At 39.5% G+C, this 23,517-nt stretch overlaps 1 protein-coding gene across 3 annotated transcripts in view; it reads right to left on the bottom strand.

The window, feature by feature from the left end:
• The window catches only part of CTNNA2 (catenin alpha 2), a gene marked incomplete at its 5' end in the record, with an annotated part of 1,045,541 nt that overhangs the window by 806,831 nt on the left and 215,193 nt on the right, over positions 1–23,517 (bottom strand). For all 3 annotated transcript variants that reach the window (XM_081253620.1, XM_081253621.1, XM_081253622.1), the window contains one exon: positions 6,381–6,547. In XM_081253620.1, the coding sequence (XP_081109746.1) occupies positions 6,381–6,547 (167 nt within the window). The remainder of the gene's footprint in view (positions 1–6,380; positions 6,548–23,517) is intronic.

Here is a 23,517-nt window from a genome sequence, read left to right as displayed (position 1 = left end):
TAGTGGAATACCTCTAGTGAGACATGTCTCCATGCATAGTTTTCCTGGACACCCTAAAGGGCAGAGTTATAGCAAGTTCTGTTGGCTTGTGTGGCACTTCAGTGGCCTCTGTCATCCAGTGACCTAGGAACATCTGGATCTTGGCCCTGGTTTGGGGTGGGCTCTCCCTAGTGTGCTCTACCTCAGTCCTGGGGGGAGTGGCTGCTCCTTCCATCTGCCATTCCTAGATTCCCTAGAGCTCTCTTTACGTCTTCCTAGACAATTCCTTGTTACTCTAATCTATTAGAGCTAATAATTCTTTATATTAAGCTTTCCCTGTTCAAATTACTGTGTAGTTTCGTTCTCATTACTGGACAGGACGATACCTCCCTCACTCTTTTGATGGGGCCAACCTCTTTCCAATCACCTTCATCTCTTAGCCCCCAGCTTCAGGCTTGGGCTTGTGACTCCAGCCTGTTCAATCTGTGGTTGAACAATTAGTTCAGGAAAAGGCAAATCTCATTTAGTTCACTGAGTCCCAGTCCTAACACCTCCCTCTCCCAACCACATCACCCATCTTCACATTATCCCAAATCACCCAACAATACAATTTGCTTGAACTGATCCCATCCTTAGCTTGGGGGGTGATGAGGGAAAGGAACAGTGCTGACCAAACTAAGAAATCAGCACATCCTACGCCCCCTCTAAATAATTAACTCAGAGATGTATACCTGATTTAGAGGCCAAAATGACTAACAAAATTGTAAAACTTTTATTTGAGCTGCCTGGGAAGAGAATTTCCTCTTTTTTGCTAACTATAGTCTAGACGCATGTACTCTTGAGAATATTTTGCAGCTACCGTGAGATTGTGAGAAAAGGGCCTACAGAGAAGAGTGTCCTTAGTGAGGAAAATGAGATAGAAACCTGGTCCTTGTCACATGTTTGTACCTTGATCAAGCTTTGCCTGAAGCTACCTGCCTCTGGACTTTTAGTTTGGTGAGCCAATATATTCCCTTTTGGAAAGGCCAACTTGAGTTGGGTTTCTGTTATTTAAAATGGAAAACATCCTAATTATTATGTTTTCCTTCTAGGTGAGACCATAACAATATGCACAATTTTCACAACATGTACTGCACTCTTTCTTAATGTCTCCCCCACTACCAGCCTATAAAGTTGTGAAGGCAGGAGCTGAGTCTTATTTACCTTTGGAGTCATATATCTTGGCACAATGTCTTATACATAGTAGGCATCCAATAAGTATCTCTTGAAAGGATAACTGAATAAATAAATAAATTCCAAATAAATCAGCTGAAGTTAATGCCATGACAGCTCTGATGAAAAACATGTGCTAAAGACCTGGGCAGTAACTTCTCCCTTTATAATCAGAGACAAGGATATTTTATACCTTGATTATGTGCAGCAGAAATTAACAAAATATTGTAAATCAACTATACTTCAATATATATATATTTTTAAAAAGAGCCACATCAGAGTTGCAGGACAAAACAGCAGACTGCTGGGAAATAATGTCACTGGGGACTCACTAAGACCATTCACTGCTAATGTCCCAAAAGCCACAGGCAATATTAAACTCACCCACCAACAATAGGGCAGCAGCATTAGATTTGTCCCCTGGTAGCCTCCAAGATAATCTGAATTTCCTGAGAAGTTGACTAAATGGCTGTGTTTTCTCATTTTGCTATTGACTTTCTAGAGAGAAATTCTGAGATAACCGGGAACATCATTATTCCAGGACTCAGCCTGAGTACAGAAAAAAGTATTGTTTCCTCTGACACATACATGGCTAGGTGAGTTTGTGTGTAATGACATCACCAACGCTAAGAATTGGACAATATACTCTGATTGCATTCATTCAGAGTTTAGGGAAAATAAATATCACTCTTCTTGATCACTGATTGAAATGCAGGAGTCCTTTCAAAGCATGAAGTGTCACATCTCCATCTAATACACTGATAATGTCAACTGATTGCAGGATACACCAGGCGTCTATAGGGAATCACTCACCAGCAACTTCAACAATACAAGTGATTATAATTCAGTCGTTTTTAATAATGTCTGATGTGCAAATGATTCCTTTAGCTTCGCTCAGGAACAACAAATTCCCACTTTGGCGATAACTCGGCTTTGAACTATATGCCACTCACTGTTCCATCACTATCTTCCTGAATTCAAAATAACTACAGTAGCAAAAACCTTCAGCGGTCATATGAATCCTTAATATATTCAAAAGAGAGCTCAACATTAAAACACACACACAAATACTTGCAAAATAGAGCAAGTAGCTTAATACGAGCAGCTAGAATATCTATGTGTTATGTGAAAAGATGGACTCCTCAGCAGGCATATAAACTTAAGTTTGCAAATGTAATTTTAAGGTAGCAGAATGCAAAAACCTACACACTGCCAAATCACACAACCTCTGCAGAATTCCCAGTTCTTTACTCATTTTCAGAGGGTGAATGAGTTTTGCTCAGGATTACTCAATTTGCCAACAATTACCTAGAGGGTGCAGGGCACAAAATGAAGATGGGCATTTTAGGAGAATAAATTGACTCTCCTTCATCTGCTCAGTGAATTATTGATGGAAAAACATGAAAATAAGTTTCTGATAAGAAGGCAATTCCCTCCATATTCCTGTAAGTTACTCAGAAATGAGAAAAATCAATATCTGGAAAGACGGCAATAGAGTTTTGGCATATGGCCTAAAAGATGAAAAGTAAAATATTATCTGAAACGCTTAAAGGTAAAATACCTTTGCAGTGGTTAACACGGCAGGAAGCTACAGGACTCCTTATACTGTGTTAATCAACGTTCCGACCCCAAATCAAGTCACTGCTTTATTATCGTTAGAAAGAGCCTGCCACTCTCTTTCTCTTCTATGTTCTATCATCAATTTGGTAAAGAAACTCATTTTATTTGGAAGAAGTCTTGATAAAAGGATAGATGATTATTTCTAACCTGCTCCATCAAAATACATAAAGGTATTTCCTTCATTTTGAGTTAAAAACAAGTAAGTAGATGCTGGCAGACAACACTTGTTTATGAGAGGATGTGCTTCTTTAGAAAAGAACAAAAATGCTAAGCAGAATTATATACCATGTTCATTGGCAAAGAATTGTTGACACATTGTCTTTTTTAGGGGATTGGAATAGTCCCATCGTTTGAAACCCTGATTGATCTGAACCCAAGTATGACACATGCCACCTGAGTAATTCAGAGCTAGCACCAGAAGCTGCAGTTCCCCACTTTCTCTAAAAGAGGGCAGCATTCCACCACCGCTGTACCCTGCAGAGGCTGTGCTTTCAGCAGAACAAATGTGTTATTCAGTCTACAATCATTTTTAATTTTACTACTGACAGTCTGACAGGACTACTTAATATTGCTGGGTTGACCTTTCCATATTTTGTGCTAAATCCTTTTTTTTTAAACCTCTCTTAATCTGCTATGTCCGGAAGAGGATATAATTGACACCACATGAAGACAGGCTGCAGTGTGATATCATCAGCTGACAGCACTGGTCAAAACAGGTGGGTAGAGGCAGGATTGCAGGCAGCAACTGGTGCCGTACATCACACTACAGGCCCCGATTGCACGAGCACCCTCCACGTGTGGGCCATTCGGGGAGAATATTTAGCCTTCATCACTCCTCAAGAGAGGCTTGAAATGGCCTTCCACGGCACAGAGAACATATAAGATGTAAAGTCAGTTTCCTTAGGTTCAGTCCTATTCTCCTGGTAAAGGAAGACTGTCCATCTGTGGAAAGATCTTTCTTAAAATGTTGCCTTTGAAGACTAAGCAGGCTGGAAGAGAAAGGTAACAAAACTTTTTCTCCAACACACTTGAGAACAAAGTCATCTGTAGCCTAAAAGACGGGGCTGCAGAAATAACACCCAGCACTGCAGTTCCGGGATCTGACAATGGTGACATAGCCGCCATTTACCAAACACTTACTTTGCACCAGACTCCGTGATGAATGCTTCATAACGAATTCCCCCAGTTTAAACCTCCCCACAACTCTAAGGGCTGCACAATCATTAGCCCCCTACTAACAGATGAGGTGTAAGACCTAAGGAAGTTTCATTTATTATTATCATTTTAAATTTATTTGTTTATTTATTTATTATTGGCTGTGTTGGGTCTTCGTTTCTGTGCGAGGGCTTTCTCCAGTTGCGGCGAGAGGGGGCCACTCTTCATCGCGGTGCGTGAGCCTCTCACTGCCGCGGCCTCTCGTTGTGGAGCACAGGCTCCAGACGTGCAGGCTCAGTAGTTGTGGCTCGCGGGCCCGGTTGATCCGCGGCATGTGGGATCCTCCAAGACCAGGGCTCGAACCCGTGTCCCCTGCATTGGCAGGCAGACTCTCAACCACTGCGCCACCAGGGAAGCCCTATTATTTTTTATACATATATTTTATTGAAGTATAGTTGATTTACAATGTTGTGTTAATTACTGCTGTACAGCAAAAGTGACTCAGTTGTATGTATGTATAGATTCTCTTTTTTAAGGCTCTTTTCCATTCTGGTTCATCATAGGTTATTGAATCTAGTTCTCTGGGCTCTACAGGAGGACCTTGTTGTTTATCCATTCTCTGGATAATAGCTTCCATCTGCTAACCCCAGCCTCCCATCCCATCCCTCCCCCACCCCCAGCCCCACCCCCCTTAGGCTACCACCCCTCTGTTCTCTATGCTGTGGAGGCTTTATGTGGTGGGTTAGGACAGGCTGGCAAGTGGACCCCAAACCAAGACTAGACGTAGGCTGTCTTACTCCAGTGGCCATAAGGTTATTCATAAAGTTACACTGCCCCTCAGTATCCTGTGAAATAGGTAGTCTCTCCTCATACTGCTCACCTCATCCAACTTGCAAGAGCCTTCCCGGGCTTCTGAGGCCTATTCTCTGAGAAAAGTCTGAGAGAAAAATTCCCAAGCAGGTTCTGCTTTGTGTCCCCTGGTTCCTCAGGAACCTGAACAGAAACCATGAAGACCTACCCCTGCTTTGTGGTTTATGACCATGCAACTCAGGCTGAGGATGTTGGAATTTGAGGCCTTTCATAATATTGCAGAGTTTATACAAAAATTTTGGAAATCTTGGCTCCTTTATTGGGGCCAGCTCAGCTAAGACCCTGCCCAAGATTGTTTGACAGAGAACACCTGTGATTTTGGAAATGTCTTAGTGAACCTCCATATTGGACAAATCTGATATGGAAGGTGAGGCAAGAGCAGGCCGTTATTCATTTTCTAGCTCACCTGCCCCCTCATTGTTCATGTCATGGAAAAAGAAAACAAGGGCATGGAATAGAGACCCTCTAGGAAGAAGCCACGTTCCTAAGCAACTGAGCTACATCATCAAAGGTTGGGTCCACCCAGGCTGCAACTAGATACCAGTGAGCAACTAGGAACACAGAGAAAGGCCTAGCTGTCAAGGGCTGGGAGGGCTGCACGTGACCCAGGAAAATGTGTGACCAGGGCAAGTCTCCACTTCCATTAAGAAGCAAAAGACTTAAAAGGAACCAAGGAATCCTGACAAGCAAGGCACATATCATGGAGTTCTAGGAGTTGGTGGGGCACATATGCGTCCAGAGACCCAATCCAGGAATGTTATATGCCAAGCTTGACGCAACAAGATTGATTCTAAGGCTTCCCTGATGGCACAGTGGTTGGGAGTCCGCCTGCCGATGCAGGGAACACGGGTTCATGCCCCAGTCCGGGAGGATCCCACATGCTGCAGAGCGGCTGGGCCTGTGAGCCATGGCCGCTAAGCCTGTGCCTCCGGAACCTGTGCTCCGCAACGGGAGAGGTCACAACAGTGAGAGACCCGCATACCGCAAAGAAAAAAAAAAAAAAAAAAAAAAAAGATTGATTCTAGCCATCAGTGCTGTGGGCTTCTTTTTATTGCCAGACTAAGGGAGGTTCAAAGTATGTAATTCTACAAAAGGGCAAAGCTGGAGCAGTTAACAAAATACAGTGCAACATGGGATCCATATTAAGCTGGGCAGAGGTGGTCATGTGGCCAGCTACCCAGAAGAGCTGGCCTGGCCTAATTACCACAGGGACCAGCGCTGCTCTGAATCCCAAGACAAAGTCAAGGCAGGCACACCACACACGGCCTCTGCAGCCTGAAAGATGCACTGTTTTGTACACCAAGAACTAAGGGGAAATCCAAACTCTGTGTTTTGAGAGAAGGAAAACAATTCAAGTGAATCTTCTGTAACTTTGAAAGATGTATTATTGAATATAATTTTAGTAGTAGAAAAATTGGGGGCATACCACTTGGGTGAGTATCCAAGTGATCTGGTGAGCAGTGAAACATCTTTGGTCCAGTTCAGTGCCACTGTCAATACTGCTACCCACATAAAGCACATTTTGATAAGTTCTACATACGTACAATTCTCAGATGAGATAAAAGTCTCATGACGTCTGCCATGTCCGCCAGGATGAGCAAGCGTGTTACAGCCGATAGCAGAGCCCGGGCAGCTCGCACCATGGTGCCACGCTTCACCGAGGAGCACGGGTCATCAGCGAACTCTGAAGAGGCGATGCGCATCGTCTCACCTGGAAGACAGACACGGAGACACACGTGGGTAGACGGGAGACTCAGAGGCTGGCGGTCGTAAAGATCTGTGGACGGGACATCATGGCTCTCATTGCAAAACCACTATTACCAGGTGGTACCAGCTCCCTCAGTGCAGCAGAAACTTTCAAGGCAAACGCATAAGTGCACCCAGACAGGTGCTGCAGACAAAACCCAGGTGTAAAATTATGTGTTTAGCATCAATAAGGAATATATTTAATTCAATTTGTCTAAGAACTGAGATGAATTTGCCTGACCATAATCATTCTCACTCTGCACATCCCTTGGAACCAGTGGTATTCACTAGGCTAGTTGGTTTCTAACAGTTGAAGAATAAAGTTAACTGTTCCAGAGAGGAATGAAACTGAAGACCTTGGCCTCATGAGCTCTGTACTCTTAATTGGGCTAATCAGACAATAACAGACTATAGAGTTACCCCAAGTCTGTTCTTTTAATTCTCTGCTAGGAAGCTATTCTCTAATATAGAGAACACTTATGAGACAATTGAAGTGATTCAACAGATGTTTATTAAGCACATACTCATGTCAGATTCTCTTCCAGGCTCTGGAATTGCAAAGGTGACTAAGAACACCCTGGCCCCAAGGAATTCACAATCTAATGAGGACACACGTTATAAATACATACTTACAATAGTGATTACGTGCCATCATAGATATATGATTCAGAATGAAGGCAAAGAAGAGGAGGAAGTGATTTACTCATTTAGTGTGAGGCAGGAGGGAAGCTGTCAACGTTGATAGCCTTTGAAAAACTTAAATGTATTCACCAGGAAGACAAAAGTAGGAAGGAAACCCGAGGCAGCAGGAACACCACAAGGCTCCAGAACTTGGAGCAGGGCACTGAGTATGGGGAAATGCTATCACCTGGAAAGTCACAGCGAGTCAGGGGTGTGGGGAAGAGAGGCACCAGGGCCTGGAACACTGTGGAAGAGATCTGAACTGCGTCCTCAGCTGGGAGGGAAATGACTTCATAGATTTTTATTTTGGCCACATTATATAAAATAAACTAGAAGGGACAAGACTAGTGCAGAGAAAACAGGAAAACACGGTTATAATCTGAGGGAACAGTAATGAGGATGAGGACCAGGGAAATAGGAACGGGATAGAGAGAGGAAGGGAGTATTAATGATATCTGCATGAGAGAAACAATGGATTTGGGGGCTGGTTAGGTATGGAAACCAGAGACGAGGTGGCGATGGTGAATACGGACCCAACACAATGGACAGGTACATATTTGCACCACAGGAGAGGGAAACAAAGGGAGATCATTCACTACATGAGATGGGCCCCATGGGGTGGATATCCACCCGGAGAATGCAGAACTAGGAACTAGAACTAGGAAAAAGTATAATGAAGCTTCACAGAGCAGAACACACACAGGGGTACAAATGCTTCAATGAACCAGAAGAGTAGAGTTAATATGCCCAATTAATTAAATTAGGGTGACACAAGTCATTCAATATTTATTTATAAAATGATACTTCTCATCTATTCATCAAAACCGAGTTGATTTAAATAAAGTCAATTATATCCCTGAAAGGCCATGCATCCTATAACGTATCCTAAGATATAAGGGAAAATAAAAAACTCTTCTCATCATTTTACAGGCAGATCAAAATATAATGTAATTCCCTCAGTGTTGTAGTTATTTAAACCCTCACAGTGATCCTTTTTATACTTAAGAAATGTGGGTGTGTAAGGAAATATATTGTGCTGTTGGACTTTTAAAAGAGGCTACCATCTATGACACAGCCAACCAGCTTAGTCTTTACCCCTAGGCACAAACGAGTGGCTTAATATATAACAACAGCATGGGAGAAGTTTAAATATTCATTATCATACTGGTGAATTTTTAAGATGTATGGCTCTAGAGGCCTAAATATACTTTAAGGTAGAGGCTGGCAGTTAGGAGGTACATATTCAACCCCAGTGTTCTTCTATCCTTGCCACAGGCTTGCATAAATCTCCTCTCTGCCCACCCCCTGTCCCCCAGAAAAAGACAGTAGCAGATATCTGAGTGGTGGGGAGAAGTCTACTTCATTCTCACTCTGTAGAGTGCAGCAAGGAAGAACATTATACACCAAGGTGAATCTAATGAAATATCAAGAGGGTCACCCTAGGTAAAGAATGGACACATTTGTATATGGTATTAATGGGTAAGTCAGCTGCTGTTGGAAGGGATCCACTTATTCAAGGAAGGGGGAGATTTATTCTGCATGTGAACCGAGGGAGCTACATGGTTGGTCCCAAATTTTCAGGTTAAATTGGTATGAGTCATAGCTCGGGTAAGAATGGACCTTTCAGGCAGGGCTCTTCTCAGAAAAAAAGGGCCCTAAGAGGAGAGTCCAGTCACACCCCCTTCCAGCTTGTGGAGAAATCATGCCTAATGAAACGGATTTTCAAGATCACATTTTCATATAGGGGGTCAGTATAATGGCACTTCATCCAGATGCTGACTATTTGATCAGCAATACTGCTTCAAAGCCAGGGGATGGCAGAGAGCAGGATGGAGCTGTCAGGTGGAGCTTGGGGACCACACCAGGCATTCCTGGAAGGCGCTCGGGAGATGTCCGTGAGAAAGAGAATGAGACCCAGAGAGAGAGAGAGATAGAGACAGAGAGAGATCCACATTAGCAAACGTGACTCTGCAAAAGCAAGTGTCACACTAAATTCTGAGATTATCCTCCAATAAATAAAAGACGATTTAATCCAATTTAAATTAAAACTAAAGGGGCTTCCCTGGTGGCGTAGTGGTTGAGAGTCCGCCTGCCTATTCAGGGTACACGGGTTCATGCCCCGGTCCGGGAAGATCCCATGTACCGCGGAGTGGCTGGGCCCGTGAACCATGGCCGCTGAGCCTGCGCGTCTGGAGCCTGTGCTCCACAACGGGAGAGGCCACAAGAGTGAGAGGCCCGTGTACCGCAAAAAAAAAAAAAAAAGAAAAAAGAAAAAAAGAAAATGAAAACTAAAATCTCACTTTAAGCAGATACAAATGATTTCATGTTGTTAAAGTTTTTAAAGGAAAGGCACTCTGGCATCGGCTATAACTTTAATGTGTTTTACATCCCTGTAGTTTTAGGATTACTAAAAGAAAAAGGAAATCTATATTACAAAATGATAAGAGAGTTTATCAGAATAAAATTAGCTATTTTCCCAGGGAACTGCTTTTTCTATAAGACTAAAATATTTAGCTAAGATATAGCATGCGTGTGTAGGAGCTGGAAGACAGCAATAAAGAGGACACCAGAGCTGCCTGTTTCTTTTATATACACTCTTGTATTCAAGTTCATAAACTTGATTACAGACCTAAGCTCAGAGCAGGGTTTCTATGATAAAACCTTTGATCCTCTTAAGCCACTACCACCTGCTGGAAAGAAGAAAAAATTAACATCTCCAAATAAGTGACTAAGGGGAAATAATACTAATTAATCTCTATACAGCACTTCTGTATAAAGGTTTAGTTTGTAAGTATTGTTCTAAAAGCTTTACATATATTAACTCGTGGATTAACAGAGAATATACATCTTTAACAAAGATCAAGTGTCACACCTGACTCCTTCCAACTATTATTAAACTATGAGATCAGCGATTATTCCACTTCTGTGTTTTAGTCCCCTCAACTATAAAATAGGGGTGGTAATAATAACAGCTACTTCGTAGGCTGTCATTAGAGTTAAATATCAAAGATAATGCATTCAAAGCACCCAGCACAAGGCCTTGCCAGTAATGGGAGCTTACTCATTACTTACCATTAATACCGCAGCTAACACTATCACTGTGATCCTCTCCAATACGACAAGAATAATTGGTGAACTCCCAGATAAAGGTTTGGAAGTGCATTTTGTGGCTGACTTCACTGCTTGTGTACACAATAATTAAGAAGCAAGGAAATATCTGCCTGATAAAAACGTATCACTTTAAGGCAGAATATAACCCACACCCCCAAAAAAATGGTGTTAGTGCTTGGTTTTCAATTTGATGCTTGTTTTGGTTCTTATGCTACCCTGGAGGAATTGGAACCTTTGCAAGGACTTGATAAATGTAACAAGAGCCACATTCCATAAAATGGTGATTACTGTCTTGCTTAAGTGCAGTAGAAGACCGCAGACTTGGAAACAGTAAACAGCGATGTGCTAAGCGTAAAAGAAAAATGGAGTGCAGAAGATCAATCCTGAATCCGATGTCACTTAATATTTTTATAAAAATAAAGAGAAAAGAAATTGATAAACATGGTAACTTTAAATTTAATTGTGCAGTGGAAGTGTTTCTGAAATAATTGCACTGTATCAAACATATAATTAAACAAAACCTATTGTAAGTTACTTTGTAAAGCAAGTAAGCACCCAATAAATTATCTTTGTTTATAAATCCAAAATTTCAATAACCCTGTATATGTAAGACAAGTCTCTCTATAAAAACATGCTGTTGACTTTATACTCTTAAGTCAATAAATGTTTGTATTGATTAGTATCTTTATTCTTCTATAACCATGACTACAAATCAAAACCAACTGAAATGTCAGTAGACTGATATATAGTACTTGATAGTTGAAATGTGATTTCAAAAAATCTTTTAATGTGATGAGGAAAGAAAAGCAATGCCATAAGTGGCATCTTGACTGAACAGCAGAGAAAATATGATCATCAAAAATGCTATCATCTAATTCTGAATGAAAAAGTCAGGCTCACCATCTCAACATGCAAATAGAGAGGATGTTGGCTTCCTCTTGCTAATTAAGATACTGTGTTAAAAAAAAAAAAAAGGGCAAATAGGAAGGTAGTGGTGGGGTGGGGAGTTAATGTCTAAATTCCAGAATTTAAGAATATGTCAGAGGACATCATGAAGCCTAAATCTTAGCAGATGCAGAACGCAGGTGTGATCTCTGCCTCCTTAGGAAATTATTCCAGTTTGAGAGACCTCTAATTGTTAAAATATTTTTCTTCAATTATTTTGGTCTTCCATGTGTTCTTCTGAACCACACATAAAAATCTAGTCCCCTTTTCAAATCAATAAATCTTGAGAGAATTTTTTTAAATGTCCTTCAGGGAGAAGGAAAATGCTAAAACAAACACACATCAGCCATTGCCTGAGAACTAATGCTGCATCCAGATTATGAAAAGACAACTCACATAGAGAAATGAACAAACAACTCCCCTTAGTTTTCTAAATGTTAAATACCTCCTAACTAGTCATTAAAGTCGGGATGATTAGTTTGCTTGTACACCAACTTTTAAGCAAATTTATAGTGTAAACATAAAAGGTGTTGCCAATTAGCTTTTGAGGGAAAAAATCTGGTTTCTGGCATGTTCTGAAGACAAATGATAAGATAGATAACAATTGATATCAAGTCACTATGACCTATTTCAGGATCTAAATTACTACCTATGTTTGAAAGATATCAAATATGAGCTCATAGGTGGAGTCCAACTCCTTAATTTCAGAGGAGAAAAGCCAAGTATCATGAACCTTATATGGCTCACTCAAGGTCACACAGCCAACTTAATGGCAGAGTTCAGACCAGAAGCTGGGTCTCTTGACTCTGAGTTTAAATTTGCTGCAATTTACTACTGTAGCATATTTCTTTGGAAACCTTCTGTTTTTGTGTGGTTTCACAAATTCACAACTGACTGTACCCAAGTTAGTCCACATAACTTAAGCCTTTTTATACCAGTTTGGATGTCTTGATACTATGCTTAGGTGCAAATATACTTACAAGTTCCTATGGTATCTCATAATTGTCATTAGTAAAACTAATTAATACTTGCACCATTGATTTCAATCAGCTTAGATATAAATACAAAGAAAAGCAAATAGGAAGTATAAAGAAAGCACATTATATGATTTGCATCTTACAGGCTGCAGATGAATAAACTACACTTGAAATTGTTATACTGTAAAATAACAAGTCAACTTAACTTTTTCTAAAGTAGTCTTTGGCTAAACAAAGCACAGGAACAATTCTTATGTTGAGAAAAGTGGATTAAGGATAGAAAACTCTACCACACATTTCAAAATTAGAAACAAAAAAAAATGTTCCAAGTAATTGGTATCATGATCATGGTAAATGGTGCTATAAAATTACAGCTTAATTAAGCTATATTTTAAAATATCACATGGAGAAAACTGATTTTCTTCACTAGTTTGAGGGTGAAAAAAACAGAATGATCAGATTCTAGGATTTAAATGGCACAGTCTATTCTTTATTTTCTGAACTGCCATTGATTTCCAAGTCATCACAGAGAAATGGCAGTTTCTTAAATGTGATTATAGCCATGAGTCTTCTTTACTGAACTGACTGGAGGCATCCATGTCACCATCATTCTGGCTCCTATATTAAGAGAGATCACAGAAGGACCACATCTAAATCAACATCAGGATATCAATTGTACAAAACAACGTAGAGCTGCCATATGATCCAACAACTCTGCTGCTACCTACACAGAACATCTAAAAGAGCTGAAAGGGCTTCCCTAGTGGCGCAGTGATTGAGAGTCTGCCTGCTGATGCAGGGGACACAGGTTCATGCCCTGGTCCGGGAAGATCCCACATGCCGTGGAGCGGCTGGGCCCGTGAGCCATGGCCACTGAGCCTGCATATCTGGAGCCTGTGCTCTGCAACGGGAGAGGCCACAACAGTGAGAGGCCCGTGTACCGCAAAAATAAATAAATAAATAAATAAATAAATAAACAAACTGAAAGCAGGGATTTGAACAAATATTTGTACACCAATGATCACAGCATCATGATTCACAATAGCTACAAGGTGGAAACAACCCAAGTGTCAATCAACTGATGAATAACAAAATATGGTATATATACACACAGTGGGATTTATTAAGCCAAAAAAGAAATGGCATTTTGTTACATGCTATAACATGTATGAACCTTGAAAACACTAGGTTTAGTGAAATAAGCCAGACATAGAGGGATAAATATTGTAGATTCCACTTACACGAGGTACCTAGAATAGGCAAATTCACAGAGACAGAAAATAGAATAGAGGTTACTAAGGGCTGGTGGGAGGGAAAATGGGGTTGTTACTGTTGGATGGTTACAGAGTTTTTGTTGTGGATGATGAAAAAGTTTTGGTTACAGACAGTGGTGATAGTTACACAACACTGTGACTGTATTTAATGCCACTGAACTGCATATTTATAAATGGTTAAAATAAATATGGCTTATGTATACTTTACCACAATAAAAATAAAGAGGAATAAAAAAAAGTATTTTTTTTTTCTGGTGGGAGGATCTGGCAATAGGTAATGAACAAAATTGATTGAAGATAACTCAAAACCCTAAATTCAAAAAGACAAACTGCCAAAATGTGCTAATCAAACTTTCTTCAGTTCTGTGATCAATAGCTTGTCATGAGGGTCATGATGGATCTAGACAGTCTTCTCTCCTTCCAACTCAAAAGTACATTCTTAAAATAAGTGAAGTAAGGTTATAACAAACATCAACCTTGAGAGGAAAACATGTCCCAACAGGGTGACATGCAGTCTTATGGCTGAGGGAAATTTGGAGGGTTAGAGAGTAACGGTCCTGTCTACACTGCCTTAAGTTTGTAGGGTTGACTGTATGATCATATCTATAAATGGGTGCTAAGTATATAAGGAGTTATATATCATTTTGTTCAACCTTTTATTCATTCAATAAGCATTTATTAAGCACCTGCTATGTGGTAGATACTTGTTAAGTTCTGGATATTCAAGGTGAAGTCACGATTCCTGCCCTCTACTTACCAGCATCCTGACCTTTCTGAATGACTCATTAAAAAGGATCATCTGAAGAACATCTGTATAGAAACACCCACTGATCAGGTATTTGGAAATTCAAGAAAGAGGAAGGTGCATTTTGGGGAGCTGGGACTCATGAGTATGTAGAGGATGCTTAGTCAGCTACAATAATAAGTAATTGTGGCCAAAAAGTGTGTGTATGTGTATGTGTTTCTATATATCCTATATGTCTATATCTATATCTGTATCTGAATCTAGAGAGAGAGACAAAGTTTTTCATTCTTTAGCCCTGCAATGTATAGCTTTTAGCCCTGATTCTGAGAGAAGGCAGAGACCAGCCACACACTGCTGACCTCTCTTCTCCAATTCCCTGCTAGATTTCTAAAAACAAAGAGTGTGGATGAGAATGTCCCAGACAAATACACCCTTCATTATTAATTAGTTCCTCAGCCCCATATTGAGCAGGTCTGGGTCAACAGAGAGATTTCAGGGCCCCTCTAACTTCTTAACATCAAACCCTAAAGGAAAAGTGGGCCTGAGGGGTCTAGGACCCCTTTCCTGTGGACTAATTCAGTTTTCGACTAATATTTCCAAAGGAAACAGATGCCATCTGATCATACTAGTTTCATGAAATTAAAGAGAAGTATAGAAAGAGAGATGAAAGCATGAAGATTACAGAAAGTCAATGAATTTTAACGTTTTCTCTCCTTCCACTGGAAGGGAGATCTACTACCACAGTCAAAATAATGTAGGGTATCCAGAATGTCAGGAAACATGACAAAATTACTTTTTTAATTTGCTAGTTAAAATTTCAAATATTATCAATATATTTCTTAAACCTCCAGAACGTTGTTTCTTATAAAGTACATAAAAGCTTAAAGCAAGGATCCAATTGTTATACTGAAAAAAAAAAAAAAAGTCAAATAAATGTGCTCTTTTCCCTGTATTCCGAGACTTTGTGGATACTGTTTTGATGAGGAGCCATTTTCAGATTCACTTGCCAGTCCACGGTCCTCCTGCCTTTGCAGGCTGCTCTCAAGCAGAGGGATCCCCATTCTGTGCTCCTTAGCAGTCATTTCCTTCAGAGTTAGTGGAAACTGAGTGATAAATGACTTGAAAATTACACTGTATGTACTTGCCAGTGAAAGTAGGCGCCCAGTTCCTTGGCAAATAGAATTCTCACTACAAATTAATAAACTCACATTGGGAATATAATTTAACCTCCTAGGTAGGTCTGCCTATAGGGAGAGAATATTCTGGTCATGCTGACATTAGTATTTCACTCTGTATGGCAGCATAATAAGTATTAATACAGTAACATGAATTTTTTTTTTTAAGATTTAGTTTTATTTATTTTTGGCTGCATTGGGTCTTCGTTGCTGCGCACGGACTTTCTCTAGTTGTGACGAGCTGGGGTAACTCTTCGTTGCGGTGTGTGGGCTTCTCATGGCGTAGCTTCTCTTGTTGCGGAGCACGGACTCTAGGCACGCAGGCTCAGTAGTTGTGGCACATGGGCTTAGTTGCTCCGCAGCATGTGGGATATTCCCAGACCAGGGATCAAACCTCTGTCCCCTGCATTGGCAGGCAGATTCTTATCCACTGTGCCACCAGGGAAGTCCCCCATGGATTTTTAAAGCAAATACACATGGTTGTTTAATTCTTACTTCACTCACATACTATAAAGATGGAATGACTGGCAAGCAATTGCCCTGGGGCACCGTTGGGAGGTGTCTGATTTGTGGTAAATATGGGAACTGGTTTTGAACAGCGAAGGGGAATTCATTTTCAATTCCTTCTCTGAACAGCAAGTAGCTTTTCCTACCAAAAATGAATTTGCAGAAGAAGTTGGGGAAGAAAATGCAGATGTCAAAAAAACCTATCGATGTGGAGAACTTATTTAAGAGACACAGAACAGAAGCATGACTGAGCAAACTTGGACTTAACAAGCAAAGTTCTAAGCCACTGCCAGATGGTATTCAGGACCATGAAGTACGAAGCAGGCATCCTGGCACATTGGGGAGAGGACAATGGCAGCCGAGGCTGATTCAGTCCAAGCCCACACAGAGGTCACCATCTATTCACACTAACCCAACGCTGTTACTTGGATGGAATAAAAGGCCTGTATGAATCCACTGTGCATCCTTTATGAGACCCTATATAAACAAAGGGTAAGCAACTATATTTAATAATCACAGCAGATTGTGGGTTCAGTGATTTTTAACAGACCCATTCGTTACCTTCACACAATTCCAAGCTAAAGAACCTTTTCAGGTATAAATGAATGAGCACGCACACAGATAAACACCCACCAAGTGTGACCTATTTAAATACTCCAGTCAAGGCTTCGGCACAAAGAGCTGGCAAAACCAGGAAATGCAACCATTTATAGAATTTAGCCTAAAGGCTTCTTCTGCTTCATGTGCTACACATTATAATTACATTTGAGAATCCCCAAATCTAATAATTTAAATAATCAACAGATGCAGCTAGAGATCATGGCCAAAAATGGAAGCATTGCTAAAATCTATTCTGCCCGATTGTGTGGATCTCTTCAATGTTAATTATTGTTGCCTCCTCACTTCTGCTTACCTTTAGCTCATCTCCCTCTTCTCCAGAAACTAAGAACACATGCCTAAATGATCTCAAGAACTCCTTCCATGTATACCATGATGCAAGAAGTAATAATAGCTATTTATAAAGTACTATGTACCAGGCACAATGTTCAGCACTTTACATTTATGATCTCACAATGAGGTGAACAACATTACCTTCACTTAAAGATTAAAAAAAAATATGGCTTAGCTTAGAAAGGTTTATTAATTTGTCCAAGGTCAGCTTAACACTGGGAATTGAATCTAAGGCTAATGGACTTAAAAGTCTGTGATCCATCCGGGCTTCCCTGGTGGCGCAGTGGTTGAGAGTCCGCCTGCCGATGTGGGGGACACGGGTTTGATCCTTTTCCGGGAAGATCCTACAGGCCATGGAGCAAAGAAGCCCGTGCACCACAACTACTGAGCCCATACACCACAACTACTGAAGCCTTCACACCCTAGAGCCTGCACGCTGCAACTACTGAGCCCACATGCTGCAACTACTGAGCCCATGTGTTGCAACTACTGAAGCCCATGCACATAGAGCCCATGATCCACAAAAAGCCACTGCAATGAGAAGCCCACACGCCGCAGTGAAGAGTAGGCCCTGCTCCCTGAACTAGAGAAAGCCCATGCACAGCAACAAAAGAAAGCTGAAATATAGCTGAAAGAAAGAAAGGGAAAAAAAATGTTCTTAACACCAATCACAATCAGTGATAAATTATTTTGTGGCAATATTTTTTAAACTGATCTTTTAAATAAAATCTAGGCACAAAAGTGACGTCCTCATGCACTCTAATTTTAAGGAGCTAGGTCAATACTTAAACAAATAAAATCACAAGGGGATATATAAAATAGGAACTGCAATGGAGGAAGGTCCTTGTCTCTCTCTGTAAAATCAGACATCTGATATGCTTATCTTGATTCATAGATGTCCAACTAACAATGCTATTGTGTTGTGATGAGACTCAGCTTCCTTTTTTTTCTTAGAGACAACTTTAGAACCTTCCTTAACTTGAAAATAGAACTGTCCAAGAGTAAGCAAAAACGTTGCAGTTTTCTTTTAGATTGTAGAGTGTAACACTATGCATTGTGATGCCCAGTCAATGTTTCTGCATTAAGGCTAGAGACATATTTAAAGTACAGCTGATTGTGCATGCAAAAATTACATATGTTTTTGTTTTTTTTTTCAAATGCAACCCACCTTACAGTAGAATGAGAAACCCACAATCATCTATGGAAATTAGTCTGCTTTCCACCTATTATGCATATGTATGCCAAATAATTCTAGACTAAAAGAAGGAACAAAAAAGGACTAACTCTTTATCACATGACAGATTTTGCTAATCATTTTGAATTTCCACCACCTTGAAAAGTAAAGATTTAATATTTCTCACTTTTAATTGGATATCACTTACTAGCTCTTTTCAGTTAGAATTTGGGGCTCCTCTAAATCTTAGGCTTATTAACCTTCACATATGGAAACTAAGAATCAAGTAAAAATGTTAATATTATTAATATTCTTCTAGCAAAATATTAAGTAACAAAATTATCAGTAGGATAAGCTCTTAAAATAATTGTGCTTTGTCTCTGAGAATATACCAGTGAAGAAACTGGGCTCAGATTTCTTGATCTTAAGTCCTGGTTCTCACATTTTTTTCCATGTGTGACCTTAGGAAAATTACTTAAACTTTCTAGGACTCAACAGTAAAATGAATAAAATACCACCTCACGTCACTGATTTACATAAAACTTAAATGAGAGGAGGTAAGAGACTGAATACGAAGAAATATATCTCCAAGACACTTGGGAATGCATGTGAAATACAGCAAACAACTTTACAAATGGCCGGGCAATCCCTGAGCTAAAAAAAAAAAAAAAAAAAAAAAAAAAAAGAAAGAAAGAAAAAGAAATTAGCAACCTTGAAATAAAAATGGTAAATTGATTCTGAAGCATTGACAATCTTAGAGTTATTAATAGTTATTAGAAGCTAGACTTTTAATTGCTACAGATGGGACAGGAGAATGTCTTGACCCTCACAAGGAAGAGCTCTGTAATGTTTTTTACCCAGAATAAAATTGAGAAACTTAAAGTGCTATATCAGTGAAAATATTAACTAGAAAATAAATGTGTCCTCTGGCAAAGAGGAGTGATAAAGAAACATGTCTGTCCCTATCCAGAAAAAAAATCATACAGTTTCATTTATATTTGGCAATGATAGTTTATAATCAGAGTACTAATCTCATGTGTTTGTAAGAAACTCAGTTATAGTATCTGCATAGACTAGAAGCAGAGAAGTTATTTTAAAATTTAGTTTCAGGTTGGTGTTTTTTGGGGATTCTTGTCAGAAACAATATCAAATGCTTTTTGGAAGGATGCATAGGAATCTCTCAAATAAGGCTTCCAAAATATGAGTATACAGTTCAAAATTATAGAACACTGTAGTTGCACTGAGTGGCAGGATGAATGCTCTTAAAGAACTTAATAATTAAACTAAAAAAAAATAATGAGTAAAGAACTTCAGATAATAGAAGTATAAGGAATACAATATATAACAAACATTTTAAAATATTTATAGTAGTAGAACAAGAATTTGAAAGCATGAATTAAGAACCATGATACTTTGAACCAAACAGATTGTGTATGTGTGTGTGTGTGTGTGTGTGTGTTTGGCTGTGCTGTGTGGCTTGTGGGATCCTACTTCTCCAACCAGGATGGAACCCAGGCCCCCTGCAGTGGAAGTGCAGGGTCCTAACCACTGGATTGCCAAGGAATTCCCCAAATAGATTTTTAATAACAGATATTGAATCTGAAAAGAAAGAATAAATTAAAAAATTAGATACAACTAAAAAGAAAATCTGTGAAATAGAAGACAACTAAAAATACTTAACCAAAAAAGGGCACAAATAGTTAAAGAAATGAAAGATAAGAAAAAGACATATGTAGAGAATATAGAGAAAATTTCTAAGATAAGGCTACTTGGGATTGCAAAGAAGGGGATAAATAGAATGGAAAAGAGCCAGTATTTGTGAGACAATGGATGAGAATTTTCCAGAGTTGAATAAATACATTAATATTCTGATTCAGGAAGCCCAACATACACCAACCAAGATAAACAAAAAGAAGTCCACACTTGGTAACTTCATAGTAAAACTGAAGAAAACAAATGTCAAAGAGAAGATTTTAGTTTAGCTACAAAGAAAAAACAGACCAGCTACAACATGACAAATTATACAGACAGCATCCTTCTCAATGGCAAAATGGAAACCAAAAGACAGTAGCATAATATCTCCAACATGCTGAGAAAACCTAATAGGCAAACCAGAATTTTATGCCTAGCTAAAATATTATTTAAAATGAGAGCAAAATAAAGACGGTTCCAGAAAAATATGAGACAGCTTACTGTCAAGCACCTTCACTACTGAAGAAACCATTAAATTTACATATCATGAAGAACTGGGATTCACAATAGAATAAATTTAAAAGATTAATAAAATAATGTGCATAAATAATTTAAAATAACCCGGTTTGTAACTAGCCCATAGGAATTTTTTTTTAAATGGTATCCAATAGTAATACTAACCAGTGGTAGTTGTAATAGTATATTTTCTAATAAAGATGTCTAATAGTGTTTTTATAACCTCTAGTCCTTAACTTTCATCTTTTAGTATAATATCAGTGATAACCCATCCTATCAACGTATAATACATTTGATTTAAATACCTCACTTTGTGTCTTCATCTAAATGTAATTCATGGCAAAGTACTACTAATTTGATCAGTATTTTAAATAATTACATAGTCCTCTCCATTGCCAGAGCCACTATGTTAACCAAACTCTCAGCATACCACCTAAGATCTTACAAGAGTGCCCAGTTAGTTCCCCAATTTCTAGGCACATCCTCTTCTTTTTATTCATCCCATGCTCATCAGCAAAAGCTGTCAAGTTAGTCAAATCATGAGAATCAAGACCTATAATGATAGCTAATCAGAGTATGTTATTGTATTATATTAAATCATGAACTCTAATATATAGTTGTTTTTTGTTTGTTTGTTTGTTTTTGTTTGTTTGTTTTTTTGTGGTACACGGGCCTCTCACTGCTGTGGCCTCTGCCATTGTGGAGCACAGGCTCCGGACGTGCAGGCTCAGCAGCCATGGCTCACGGGCCCAGCTGCTCCGCGGCATGTGGGATCTTCCCAGACCGGGGCACGAACCTGTGTCCCCTGCATCGGCAGGCGGACTCTCAACCACTACGCCACCAGGGAAGCTCTCTAATATATAGTTTTAAAGAATTCTACCAATTATCCCTCCTTTACTTCTTATTCAGACATAGTCTCTTAGTGCTTTAGCTTATACTACACTCTGACATGGAAAATCTAGCTTTTACTAAAAGCACAACACTCTCTTTTCTGCCTATAAACTGTTCTGTTTTCTCTACCCATCACACACCTATATTCTTTCTTCCATGGTCAGTATACACTTCGCTGACCTAAACTGATTTTTCATTTCCTGTAGTTGTAGAAAGTTGGCCTACATAATTCTAGTTATTCTAATTTATACTCAATCTTTTAAATCCTCAATGGAATACCAAACTGAGTTCAATCAGTGTAATTTCAGTATGAAATGTATTTTGTTCTTTTCTAATCTTTTAAAACTAGAAACCAGTTAACAAGTACAGGAAAGCTCTATTAAATGGAATCTCAATTTGTCTCCATTCTGGATAGCAGAGAAAGGACCAATCAATATAGAGCACTTGGTCCACTATTATCATAATAAATATTCACAATCAGCCCTAATCGCGAACATCTTAGAATAACAGCTTGCGTAACACTATTCTTTTTTTTGTTTGTTTGTACGTGGCAATTTTCAAAAAATACAATCAACTACCTATGGAAATTACAAAGGTCTAAATAATAACAGCATAGAGCTCTTGCAAGAGCTGAGTTATTTCCCCATAGACTAAAACTATTTATAGACTGTATTTCCAAAACTTGATTTTTTTAAACACCTCTTCCCACTTTTTCACAATATGTTATGAAGGGAGAGTGTGTTTTGGGGACTGGGGAGTAAGAAGATAATGAATGAGTTACAAAAGAAGAAAGAAAGATTTTCCCTGACATCCCCCCACATACACCCCCAAAAATCACAGAATACAGTTCCATCCTACATTCCTACACCGTCATGCTCACTTAAGAGTCTATTAGTAAATTATGTTATAGGTTAAATTGTGCCCCCCAACCCCAGCCCAAAAGATAAGTTAAAGTTCTAACATCCAGGATCTTGTTTCGACCTTATTGGGAAAGAGAGAGGCTCTTCACAGATATAATCAAGTTAGGATTATGTCATACTGAATTAGAGTGTGCCCTAACCCAACATGACTGATGTCCTTATAAGAAGAGGTGACATACAGACACACAAGAGGAGAAGACCACATGAGGATGATGGCCGAGATTGAAGTACTAAAGCTTCAAGTCAAGGAACACCAAACATTGCCAACAAACCACCAGAAGCCAGGAAAGGACAAGGAAGGACGCTCGTCTTCAGGTTTCAGAGGGACTGTGTCAAACCTTGATTTTGGACAGAACTATAGGAGAATTAATTTCTACTCTCCGAAGTCACCCAGTTTGTGGGACCTCATAACCGCATCCCTAGGAAACTGATACAAAAGAAAACATGTGTACCCACTTTGTGAGATATGTTGTATTTCAATTTTTTTTTATTTTTTATAAATTTATTTATTTAATTTATTTATTTTTGGTTGTGTTGGGTCTTAGATACCGTGCGGGCTTTCTCTAGTTGCAGCGAGAGGGGGCTACTCTTCATTGCGGTGCATGGGTTTCTCGTTGCAGTGACTTCTCTTGTTGCGGAGCACAGGCTCTAGGCGTGTGGGCTTCAGTAGTTGTGGCTCGCAGGCCCTAGGGCACAGGATCAGTACTTTTGGTGCATGGGCTTAGTTGCTCCACAGCATGTGGGATCTTCCCAGACCATGGCTCAAACCCGTCCGCTGCACTGGCAGGAGGATTCTTAACCACTGTGCCACCAGGAAGCCCTAAAAATCTTCTTTAAATGTATTCTACATTTCAACTTTGGTTGTTAGATTACTGAAAAATTATTCAACCACCAAGATTTCCCACAAGAGTTTGAACTGAAGTCATTAAAATTCACACTCACTGTAAAATTTTAGTCATCCAGGGACCAGCCTTCCAGAATCCCAAACTCCTCTAATGACTGTTGACCCAAAAGTAGGCAGGGTTACAATGTTAGCAATATAAGGTGCAAAAAAGAAGCCTTCCATGAGTGTCAAGGAAGAGACACCTATTGCCAAGAGGATCTGATGCTCCAAAGATTGAACCCAGTGTTGAATGGCTGTCATGCTCTGATTGATAGGAATTGTATGTGAAAAATCATCCCTTCCATGCAAGGCTGGGAACTGACCCAGAAGTAGCAGGAAGCAAAAGAAGCAAGAAACAGGAAAACTGGAGATCCTTAATGGCAGCATTTAGAAGTGATGCTGCGGCAGTGAGCAGTAGATCCTGCACTGTACCAGTCAATGATGAGAGAGTCAGAGAGGAGAGGCAGTTCTGCAGTGTGGAAAGTATCAAGAT

This window comes from Mesoplodon bidens (assembly GCF_964165515.1).
Source record: "Mesoplodon bidens genome assembly, chromosome: 14".
Classification (NCBI taxonomy): Eukaryota; Metazoa; Chordata; class Mammalia; order Artiodactyla; family Ziphiidae; genus Mesoplodon; species Mesoplodon bidens.
Note: the sequence above shows the minus strand (reverse complement) of the source record. Positions and strands in the feature narration are given on the sequence as shown.